This window comes from Malus sylvestris, chromosome 8 (assembly GCF_916048215.2).
Source record: "Malus sylvestris chromosome 8, drMalSylv7.2, whole genome shotgun sequence".
Taxonomy (NCBI): domain Eukaryota; kingdom Viridiplantae; phylum Streptophyta; class Magnoliopsida; order Rosales; family Rosaceae; genus Malus; species Malus sylvestris.
In genome coordinates, this window is record NC_062267.1 from 23,165,532 (window position 1) to 23,177,738 (window position 12,207).

General features: G+C 37.5%; 1 protein-coding gene across 3 annotated transcripts; it reads right to left on the reverse strand.

Annotated features, from left to right (window-relative positions):
- Positions 1–8,092: 8,092 nt before the first annotated feature.
- LOC126632685 (uncharacterized) lies at positions 8,093–10,883 on the reverse strand. Of its 3 annotated transcripts, none has more exons than XM_050303133.1 (5): positions 10,488–10,883; positions 10,331–10,396; positions 10,167–10,249; positions 9,744–9,961; positions 8,093–8,969 (listed from the first exon to the last, which is right to left on the reverse strand). In XM_050303133.1, exons 1-5 carry the CDS (start codon positions 10,679–10,681, stop codon positions 8,892–8,894), a joined length of 639 nt encoding a protein of 212 aa, XP_050159090.1. In that variant the 5' UTR covers positions 10,682–10,883; the 3' UTR covers positions 8,093–8,891. The 3 variants fall into 3 exon arrangements, with proteins under 3 accessions (XP_050159090.1, XP_050159088.1, XP_050159089.1); XM_050303131.1 differs by lacking the exon at positions 8,093–8,969 and adding an exon at positions 9,095–9,494 and having other exon boundaries at positions 10,488–10,877; XM_050303132.1 differs by lacking the exon at positions 8,093–8,969 and adding an exon at positions 9,095–9,494 and having other exon boundaries at positions 9,744–9,943; positions 10,488–10,876.
- Positions 10,884–12,207: the final 1,324 nt, after the last annotated feature.

The following is a 12,207-nucleotide window of genomic DNA, read 5'->3' on the forward strand; positions in this document are numbered from 1 at the left end:
CTATCCTCGTTGCCTACATTCACCTCATCATATGTATATGAATTCCTCCTGGATGTAAGCACATGCTTTGTACTTCCCCATGATAGGGTGAAGCCGGTGCATGAGTCACAAACGCTTGGAACCCACCACGGTGGAAGGCCTACGAAGAGATGTTCAAAACATCTCTCGCTTATCAACTTAATATTTGATTTGAGGGAGTAGTTTTGGGCTACATCAAAACATTTTAATCACATTAAAAGAACTTGGGCCTATCACAACTATTGGTCCAAGTCAATATGATTTAGTAGCATATAATACTCCCACTGTTTCGTTGAAACAAGCGAGACTATATGGAACTACTAACGAATGCATTGCATCCTCATATGGACTATATAGTCATATTAGGTTTTAGGATGATTATGAACCGTTTGATTTGATCCAACACGAGCCTTGTGTTGGACCTTGGGTTTAAGGTAGATAGTTGTTGATTTTAGTTACGCGTTTAATCCAATTAAACCGTTATTTCCTATTGGGCGTTGGACCCAACTATTCCATTTTGCATACATATAAACAAAAAGGAATACATGAAATAATAATAAGGGCTTATGCCCTTTTACAACATAAATCAAATGATGGACTTATGTCCATTTACAACAAATAGAATTAATCAAATTACATTCAAATCTATACTACCAAACCCAAACATTCATAATGTATATCGGCCAATTACATAGCTCAATTATCGAGGCCTTTGGTTCATAATCACCATTTTCTTAATCAATCATATTAACTAAGAAAACAACTTTAAACAATTGGTTTTTGGATCCATATAATTGATTTAAATGGAACTAAATGAAATGAAAATCCAATTCTCATTAAAGAGACAAAACAATTTTGTTCTCATTTTATTTGGGCCAAAAGGAAACTATGACCACAACAATTGGGCCATAATGCAAATACAAAAAACTTTTGGGGTCACTTTGTATAAACACAATAGTCCACAACTTCATGTAAATACAACTAGATCCCAAAATTTTAATAATGTAAAAACATCATTAAAGGATCAAAACAATTTGTCCTTTAGAGTTTTAGGGCCTAAACGTAAAAACGTAAACTTTTGGGCCAAAATGCAAAAAAACATAAAAGTATCAAAACTTTATGTTAATTGCACAAAAGGCCCCAAAAGGACCCCCACTAGGGGTGGCCGGCCATTTTATGAAAAATTGAAAAAATTCTAAAAAGTTTTTGCAAGTTGATTTTATTAGGTGAGGTTAAAGGTGAAGGTGATGGTTTGTAAGAAAGACTTAAAGTTTATGACAAAACATTAAAACATTTCATCACATCTCACCAATAACATCACCCATCAAATAATAAATCAATTATATACCAAAACTTTATGAAAAACATAAAATTTTTGAATCAAAACTTCAAAACTTTATGTTCTTGGCAAGAACACCAAGAACAATGAAGAACACCATGAAAACTCATAATAGTTCCATGGATGTTTTCATTCACCAAAACTCAATTTTTCACCTCTCAAAAGAGGGCTAATATCCTAGGGTACTTAGGGGTTCCAAAAATCACCTTAAAACCATTTTAACAAGACAAACATGAACCCAAAAAATCACCCTAAGGATTTGGCCGAATTTCCCAAAACTCATGGCACCAAATTTTAGTTCCAATGTTCATGCTTAAATGAAATACATCTACAACATTTGAGATGCTAAATTTTCTAGCAAAATTTATATATTCAAAAGCAAGAACAAAGCTTGTAACATTTACAACAATTAAATCACAAAATATGAACATCACAAAACCCAAAAGGATTCACCATAAACTAGGCCTAGGCTCTGATACCACTTGAAGGAAAATTTTTGTCCTAGCTAAGAACAAGTATGAACATTTGAATACACATGCAAGCTATTAACACTTTAAAGTAGGCATGCATCCAAAAACAATTCATAAAACCCATGACTTTCAAAGCCTAGTATATGGTGAACCAAAATAAACTCTTTAACAATATTAAAGAGAAGTAAAGATTTCGTGATTCTTTACCCTTGAAGCTCATCCTTGATTACACAAGGGATTCACCCAAGTGGAGGGCCTTCAAGTCACCTCCAAGCTCCTTGAATCCTCCTTGTGTTTTCCTCCCTTTAGTGCTCCTTTGATGATTTGAGGAAATAAGGATTTGTTCTCCAAAAACATCAAAAGCTTGATGTCTCTAAGTCTCTTCACCAAGGTTGTATATTGTGAAGATGATATGGATGACTTAGAGAGATTTTAGATGCTAGTAAAAATCCTCTAAGTGGCCGGCCTCTATGTAGAAAATGAGAGAAAATGTTTCACCCAATTTCTATTAGAAAACCCTAAATGAGAAAATTGCTATAAAGCTGCTTTTATAACATTTTCTTTGGTGAGTGGCAAACTTGTAATTAAGCAAGCTTGCCCATTCACCCTAATGGCCGGCCTCTCCTTGTTATTGGGCTAATTTGCCCATTTTGTTTTAGTTGTCATACAACTTAAACATAATGGGCCTTGTGGACCAAAACACTTTTGGGCCCCGAAACCCAAAACCAACATATAAGCCCAATACGAACCTTTCGTATAATTAATTAACTAATTAATTAATCTTGACCATTCTTCAATTAAACCATTTAATTGCTTATCCATTTCATATAATTTCTTCACTAACATCCTTATGTGGTGTGCGATCCATTAGGTTCCAATTAGCGAGGCAGTGGGCGATGTTACTCTTAACGATCGATTGTGAATTGAAACCACATTTCAATTCTCCCTTAAGATTAGTGTTTGCTAATCTTCAGGGCTTCCACAAACCATGAGTGACACCTAGCAGCATATCATGGTTACCCAAGCTAAGTAGAATTGGTTGGAGAACCTATCCAGTTACAACTACAATACAATACGGTCCTTCTCTAATACAATACTCTTAATCACATTGTTTAAGTGATAGTTTGTTTCATGTCTACTATCCAATGTGATACTTTCCTATATGATTCCTTTGAATATGATTTGGAACAAACTTCCTAAGTCATATTCATATGCTTTGGCCAAAGACTTTAGAATCATATCTTAGAGTATTCTCCTTCCACCATGGAAGGTTAGAGATCCCTTGTTGTGCATTCATATGCCTACATGACTAGATAGCTTGACCCCAACAATGCCGTGGACAATCCGAAGGAATGCCGTTGACATGATCAAAGATCAAGGACCTAACCATTAGACATCTATGATGCCTCAGGTCAAAGGACTACTTTGCATATTGCAACTTTAGAGTTCATACATGACATGTATGTTCGAACTCTCTTTTGATCGACGTTCAGTGTACTCGATTAATTTTCGAGCACCTATGTGTTTGTCTCAGTGTCCAACACCAAATGACTTGAGACTAGTTCACACTCACGTTTGAGTCAACATAACACATACTAACCTTAGCGGATTGTCAATGCCCAATTGGCAATCCTATGGCTAGGAACGTTTTAGGAATGAACATAAGAGAGAGGTCTCGATAATCTAACTCATTAGATCACTTCTCTCTTAGAACAAATACATTCCTTGGATTCCCTTATTGCTTAAACACATGATACAATAAATAGTGATTAACAATAAGCTTTGCCCTTCATTAAACATATAAAAGTTTAATACAATAAGTATTCCAAAAGCTATTACATCAAATGAGTGGCTTTGTGGGCATACTTCCAACATACTTTTTGTGGGCAAACTCGTCATACAGAAGATACATGTTTTCAGAAACATGGAGTATATGAATGGTTTCCAGAATTGAAAAAGAAATTGCGTGTTAAAGAACGTGCTTCTAGCGGAGCTAGTGGAAAGCGTCCACATATGGTTGCCGCAACAACTGGAAACAAAAATCCCGTGCCTATTCAGGGGGATCCAAGTCAAGCCTTGTTGACCCCACTCAATCCCAGTGAGTCTTCGTCCAATACAGGTACTGAGAGACGTGTTGTTTTAGCCTCTGGTATTGAACACCATACAGGTTGGATTCTGGACGTTGGAGCAACTGATCATATGACGTTTGATAAAAGGTTATTTAAGCATATGACAACGACACATCAAAAGTGTGTTGCCACGGCAAATGGCACCACTGCCGTGGTAACTAGGGCTGGCACAGTAGACATCACGCCATCTCTTTCTCTTTACCACTGTTTGCTTGTTCCGTCGTTGTCTCACCATTTATTATCTATTCCCTAAGTTACTGAGCAATTGGATTGTGTTGTACTTATGTATCCATCTCTTTGTTTGCTTCAGGATATTCAGACCAAGGAGATAATTGGGCATGGCACTAAGAGAGAGGGGTTGTACTATATGGATGACGTCATTCCTGGCAGAGCTAATGCAGTTCGAGCATCCCGTACTAGTAATCTGCAAGCAGTTTGGTTGTTACATCATCGGTTAGGACATGTTTCTTTTGGTTATTTAAGGCGTATGTTGCCTAGTATGTTTCAGGAAATAAATGAGTCAGACTAACATTGTGAAGTATGTATTCTTGCTAAGAGCCATCGTGCTTCGTTTCCTTCTCGTATGAATAAAATATTGCTTCTATTTAAGCTTGTGCATTCAGATGTTTGGGGGCCCTCGCCTGTTAATACAGTTTCAGGAGTTAAGTGGTTTGTTACGTTTGTTCATGATTGCACTCGTATGACATGGGGTGTATTTGTTGAAACATAAAAGTGATGTAAGAGCCATTATTCGATCATTCTCTCAGCTGGTGGCTGTTCAATATTCCTCCGTTATTAAAGTTCTTCATACTAATAATGGGGGGGAATATTTTAACTAAGAGCTTTCTAATTTTTTCCGTGATCAAGGAATTGTTCATGAGACAACTTGCTCGTACAGCCCATAACAAAACGGGGTTGCTAAGAGGAAAAACTGTCATATTTTGGAAACCGCTCGTGCCCTGCTTATTGGTGGGTCTGTTCCCAAAAGTTTTTGGCCAGACGCCATCACCTATGCTATGTATGTTATCAATCGCATGCCATCCCAGGTTGTAGAATTTCGTACTCCACTCCAAGTGCTGACGGAACATGTTCCGGTTGTTTCTACCAATACACTCACTCCTCGGATGTTTGGCTGCTTGGCTTATGTTCATATTCACAAGATTCATCGTAGTAAATTGGATCCTTGTGCTCTTCGGTGTGTCTTTGTGGGTTTCGCATCCCACCAGAAAGGTTACAAGTGTTACCACCCTGCCCCTCGTTACATGTATATCACCATGGATGTGACCTTCTTTGAGTCTGAATATTTTTATACTCTCGTATTACCATCTTTAGATCACAAGGGGGAGAGTTCTAATTATGATCTTGATGGTGTTCTCGAATGGTTGGATGTACAAGAGGAAACGTTTTTAGAGGGAGTGCACGGTGTGCCGAGTGATGCAGATGATGATGCTCGGTCTACTCATGCCGAACCTGCTATTGTGAGTAGACAACAAGGTCTCACCGAACCTGCCCCAAGTATTACACAGCTTCTCACCGAAGAAAAGACTGCTAGGCCATGTATTGGTGCTGCTGAAGGAGAATGCATTAGTGATCAGTCGACTATTGCCGAAGCTTCCCCTTCTTTCTCCAGCTCAATAGTGTCGTCGTCCAATGCATCTTCTCTGGATACCCCTGAGATAAGCACTAGTGATACTCATGTAACTAATGATATTATAAGTACATATAAATTGCCACCAAGGCAAAATCGTGGTGTACCTCCTGACAGGTTCTCTCCACAAGGAAAAGTGAAGTATCCCATAACCAATTATGTGTCCTGTAAAAATCTTTCATCCGAACGTCAAGCGTGGGTGAATAATGTGGATTCGATTCATGTACCAACTCGGGTAGAAGACGCTTTAAAGAGTCGAGAATGGACCGAAGCAATGGATGAAGAGATGAGGGCATTGCAGAAAAATAATACTTTGGAAGTTGTTAAGCTGCCAAAGGGAAAGAAACCAGTTGGGTGCCGATGGGTCTTTATCGTAAAATACAAGGCTGATGGAACACTTGATAGATATAAAGCAAGGTTGGTGGCGAAAGGGTATACTCAAACGTACGGAGTTGATTATCAGGAAACTTTCTCTCCAGTGGCTAAGATGACTACGGTACGAGTCCTTATCTCATTAGCTACAAATTTGAATTGGCCACTGAAACAGTTTAATGTAAAAAATGCATTTCTTCATGGACATCTGAAGGAAGAAGTGTATATGGACTTCCCTCCAGGGTATAGTAACGGAGAAAAAATGGGAGTGTGCCGATTACAGAAGTCTCTTTATGGGCTTAAGCATTCACCGCGTGTATGGTTTGGGAGGTTCACTGAGGCTATGAGAAAGAATGGGTATTATCAGAGTCATTCTGATCATACTTTATTTGTGAAGCGGAGAAACAGTAAAGTAACAGCCTTGATTATTTATGTAGATGATATGATAATAACAGGTGATGATTCATATGAAATTGTCAAACTGGAAAAGAACCTTTCTGCCGAGTTTGAGATGAAGAGTTTGGGTGACTTGAAGTATTTCCTTGGTGTGGAAGTTGCTCGTTCGTCTAGAGGTATTTTCTTGTCTCAACGGAAATATGTTATGGACTTATTGAGGGAAACATGTATGCTTGTGTAAACCCGTGGATACTCCCATTATGAAGAAACATTACTTAGGAATTTATCCGGATAAAAAACCAGTGGATAAAGGCAGATATCAAAGACTGGTAAGAAGACTAATTTACTTAGCTCATACCCGTCCAGATATAGCCTATGCAGTAAGTGTGGTGAGTCAGTTTATGCACTCGCCAAGTGTGGATCATATGGCGGCTGTTATGCGGATTTTAGCTTATTTGAAGTTGGCTCCAGGAAAAGGAATTTTGTATAAAAATTCTGGTCATCTGAGGATTGAAGGATTTACTGATGCTGATTGGGCAGGTGATGTAACTGATAGACGCTCTACTTCTGGGTATTTTACGTTTGTTGGCGGAAGTCTAGTTACTTGGAGGAGCAAGAAGCAAAATGTGGTGTCAAGGTCGTCAGTTGAGGCCGAATTCAGAGGTATGGCACACAGATTATGTGAAGTCCTTTGGTTACGTAAGTTACTTGGTGGTCTAGGTTTCAAAGCAAAGGAGGCTACAAGTTTGTATTGTGATAATAAATCTGCACGGGAGATTGCAGAGAATCCGGTACAACATGACAGAACAAAGTATGTGGAGGTTGATCGTCATTTTATTAAGGAGAAGCTGGAGAAGAAAATCGTTTCAATACCGTTTGTGAACTCGGAAGAGCAACTTGCGGATATCCTCACTCATGTCGTGTGTAGTAGATCTTTTGGTGACTCACTTGTCAAGTTGGGTATGTGTGATATCTATGCTCCAACTAGAGGGGGAGTGTTGCCGTGAGTGTTTTTAAATAAAAAGGACGTGTAAATATATTGTAAATATTAAAATCCTTTATTAGGAAGGATATGTGTGTGTCCTTTATTGTTTCCTTATAAAACAAGGATTGTATCATGTATATATTATCTATTATGCAATACAATGAGAATTAAACCGTAAATTCAATTGAATATCGAGATCAATTACCATTATATACGAGAATTAGTCACTAGCAAAGCCATTGATACAGCTTATGTTGCCTCCGAGAATTAGCTTGTGGACATCTTCGCAAAGAGCTTACCAAAGTCTCGATTCAAGTTTCTCAATTCCAAATTAATTTCTCCACCACCACAACTTAGATTGAGGGGGATATTGTTGGATTTATCCAAAATAATTAGACAATAATATTGATTGTGATTTGATAACTTTAAGATATCAATTCTATATAAGGTGTCTTACATTGGAAAATAAGATTGAGGAAGTCCTTAATTGACTATGGTTATGATATTTAACTTGGAGGCCGAGAAAGTAAGTTTAGGTTTCTTTTATGGATAGAAACTCTAGCTTTTAGCCTATATAAAAACATCGGTCCCTACAAGTCCTTGAAAATAAAACATAATACTTCTCATAAAATAGTTGTATCCGGCTAGGTGTTTGTAGAAGACTTTGGTGTTGTCTTGCCCTTCATCTTCCTTGGTCGACTACCATAATTACAACAAGAATCAGGTTTACCACTCTTTAGTTTGGGTTTTTTTTTTTTTTTTTTTTTTTTTTTTGGAGAAACTGGATCCGATTAAAAACCAGGGCAAAGATGCCAAAGGAACAACAGAAGCCTACCCAAAGGCAAACAACAGAGGAACCCGGGTAATGCAAGGGGTTGAAGGAAGCAGACGCAACAAACAAACAACAAGCGTCACCCCTCCCATTACCAAAGCTAACTCAAGGAGGACAAGGAAGTCCATCATTACATAATACATGAACCAAAGAAGATGGCGGCCTATCGACCCAAGTAAAATCACACATCTCCCCATTTCTTCGCGACGCTAAAGAATCTGCCGCCATATTGGCTGATCTTGGAGTCCAACACCAGCGACAGTCTTGAAAGGAATCTCCAAGCAGTTTACACTTCGTCAGCACTGGAAAAGCCTCCCACCTGCCATTTGAAATCTTACCCTTAAGGCAAGAAATAGAATCCTGGGAATAAGATTCAATCACAACAAAATTGAACCCCATAGCAACACCCATCTCACAGCCATGACGGATCGCAATCGCCTTTGCCACTGCCGCAAATTGAGCAACAATACTGCTCCTCCTAGCAGCAATAAAGGTTCCAGAAGAGTCCCTAACAACAACCCCCGAGAAACCCGATTTTGTATCTTGTTCCCAACTAGCATCGACATTGAGCTTGGCAAAAGAAGGAGGTGGAGGACTCCAACGGGCTGGCACCTTATATAACCTGGCTAACATATATTGGACATAGTCCAGATCTTAAAGTCCAATGTGTCACACCTCATGAAAAGCCACCCACTCAACTGATCAAACCATCCAAGCTCCATCTAGAAAACTCAAGACCTCTTCATTGACAACAAGACAAAGACAGCAAGGCATTGACAACTGATAAGATTGAATGAGAAGAATTTTCGTTAAGCATATGTTTCTAGGGTTACCAATTGTGACACGGTACAATTATATTTCGTGGAACTTGCATCTAATAATTAATAAATTTACAATAATAAATCTTGAACCCAATGAGAAGATTTTTCGTTAAGCATACGTTTCTAGGGTTACCATTTGTGACACGGTACAATTATATTTCGTGGAACTTGCATCTAATAATTAATAAATTTACAATAATAAATCTTGAACCCTAGCTCCTCATTGTACACACGATGATTTAAATTACATAACTAAAAGTTTAAATCAAATAAAATACATGAGTTGCTACTTTGAGTCATCTACTGCATCAGTTTTTATTGTCTCTTTTTTAACAACATTCGTTGCTTTGATCTCCGCTATCTTTGTTTTAATATCAGTCGCATCTTTAATTTTTGCCGTCTCATCTTCGGTATCATTTTCTTCTTCGATTTTCTTATTGGCTTGCTGAATGATAGAATCCACCTCCTTTTCGACTTCGTCAACCTACAAAGTTTGGTAATTATCAAATCACTTATAGTCTCAACGCATCCATTATTTCTTAAAAAAGTTCATATCGCAACAAAATCTTATATTATATGTCTGACGCTGACAACCACTAAACGCGGACGGAGCTGACTAAATCATGTGACCCTCACCCGTTAACTACGAATATATTATATATGTTGGTTCAGTTTTAAACGTGGAAATCAAGAAATTAAACAAGTGGATTAATTAGGTATAAAGGAATATTACCTTGTCAATGAGATCATCTGCTAGCGCAGCATCCTTGCCTGCTTCTCTTGCCACGCTTTCAACAATCCTTGCTGCCCTTTGAAGTTTCCCTTCCGGAAGATGATCGGCAATGTCGTCAGCCACCTTCTCCACTTCCCCAGCAACCTTCTCTACTATTTCTGCCACATCTTCCACTTTGTCCAGCGCCGTCGAAAATCTCTCTGTACATAATATTGGGGCTGTTATATATGTTCATATAAACACGGAGAATGTTACATCACACTAGTATTTGATCATAAAATTAATTAACTAATTGATCTGATGATATTTCTCTCTACTCGAAAAAAAAAAATCTTTAATTCAAATCTCTCCTTCCACATCGGAGGAGAAAGTGACGAGGACGGTGTTGATGATAATTACATTAAGTATGTCCGCATTCCTTACCTTTGATATTTTGCAATGGCCACCATTTGTTCTTCCAAAAGGGTATAGCTATTGAGAAAAGCATCCCCACAAGCCATAGTTTCCTGCATATGTAGTAATGTTGAAATTAATTAGACAAGTATTTCAAAGAGATCAAGTAGTAGAAGATCATCGATTCGACGTACCAATTAGTACCGGAAGGATCAGAAGGAAGAGGAGTTCCTGGTTCAACACTATTGACAACCACGGCCCTGAAAATAAAGGGCGTACTATTTATCCATGACAATCAGATTTAGGAAACTCATGGAGTTGAAGATATACAGCTAGGAAAAATTTACTTACATCTTTTTCTGGCTACCACTTTCGACCTTCAGGATAAGGGGCTGCAAGAAGCTCCGATTTCCGAGAAAACGACATCCGTCCCGATGATTAGTACTCAGACAACTAGGTCTTAAAACTGAAGCCTTCAAATGTCTAGAACTGCAAGGAGAACTTATTGAGCTTCTGATCGACATGGCTATGGCCTCAAAATACATTGTTGAGATGGGCTTCTGTTGAAGACTGAGAAACAAGGTTAGAAAGCTAACAAAAGTGTGTAGAACAAGAATCTGCTTGCTTGTAAAAGCACTTTCAGAGAAAGTGGCTTTCTAGGCTTACAGGATTAAATTGTTGGAACTCTAGGTTTCAGAAATATTCGATTTAATGCATAATTTGGAGACCCTATTTGGTGGATTAGATGCAAAGTCAATATTATATATAGACTGATCAAAGTCAATGATCATCACCGATCTCTTTTCCTCATTCGCTTCACGTCTTGTAATTTGTCTGTATTATTCTAGTTTCACATCGGTGGAACTTTCCTCGTTAATTTTCGAGACGTGTGATTAAACAACCCCTTACATTATCAAATCAAATTGCTCGTCCTGTTCAATTTCAATGAAGTGTTTTTCAACACCACGACTTCTTGCATCGTTTCATTCAACAATAAATCTTAATGAAACATTTCGGGTATTATTTATTTTTAACTTTAAAAATATTTTTACTTTAAAAAATCACATACTATTTATTTACATAATTATTTAATCTTTTTGATTAAAAATAAAAATTTTGACAACTTTTGGTCCAACCAACCGGGGCCACCCCGCAGGTTACTATAGCAAGTCACGATCAGCCTCAAGCTGTCGAAACTTGACTATTGACTATTGACTTTTGGCGCCATAATTATGTACGGTACAAAATTAGTGAGAGCAATTATTATCCTTTTTATTTTCTTCATTAATTTTTTCAGTCGCGACTTTACAAGTCCTAAAGGCAATGCAACCAGTGTAGGACAGCTTCTTTGCCTGCACCAGCGGCACTTGCCACATGGTCAATAATTCAAGTGCATAGTTTATAAATCTTAGCATTTCGTTTACCAAAAACATCTTAGCATTTCATGTGAAAATAATTAAGAAAACTAATAAAAATGATTTGAAAACTTTAAGTTTTAACGATAAAGACAAAATAAAGGGTAAAGTGAATAGTATCAAGATTGACTTTTTAGTGTAAAAATGTGGTTTTTCGTTAAAGTGAACAGTACCGGCAGCTTTTCGTTAAAGTTTCCAAAATAATTTTATTCTGACACACAAAATTATTATATTTTATTATAAAAAATATAATTAGTGTATGTATTAGAGAATGTCAGCAATTATATTTTTTTTACAAAAACTCTAAATAGTGATGTGGAGTAAAAAATAATCAAGAAAATTATGAAGACGACATGTGTACTTTTGGGTGAAAGAAAAAGACAATATTACCCTCGAGGCACACTGGAACTTCTACACGCAAGCAGCGGACAATCATGGCACAATTAAGGTCAAAAGTGATCAAAATAGGTATTTATTTCTATTTCATCCATCTTTATCAAATACTCCCCACAAGGTAACCTTCAATTATTCATTCAAAATATGATTAATTACCTAAATTAATTGATTAATTTCCTAATTGATTGCAAGATATTTTGCAATTACACCCAAAAACCACCATAGGTGGTTGGTTCCCATCTCTCTAAAGAGAGCCCGCC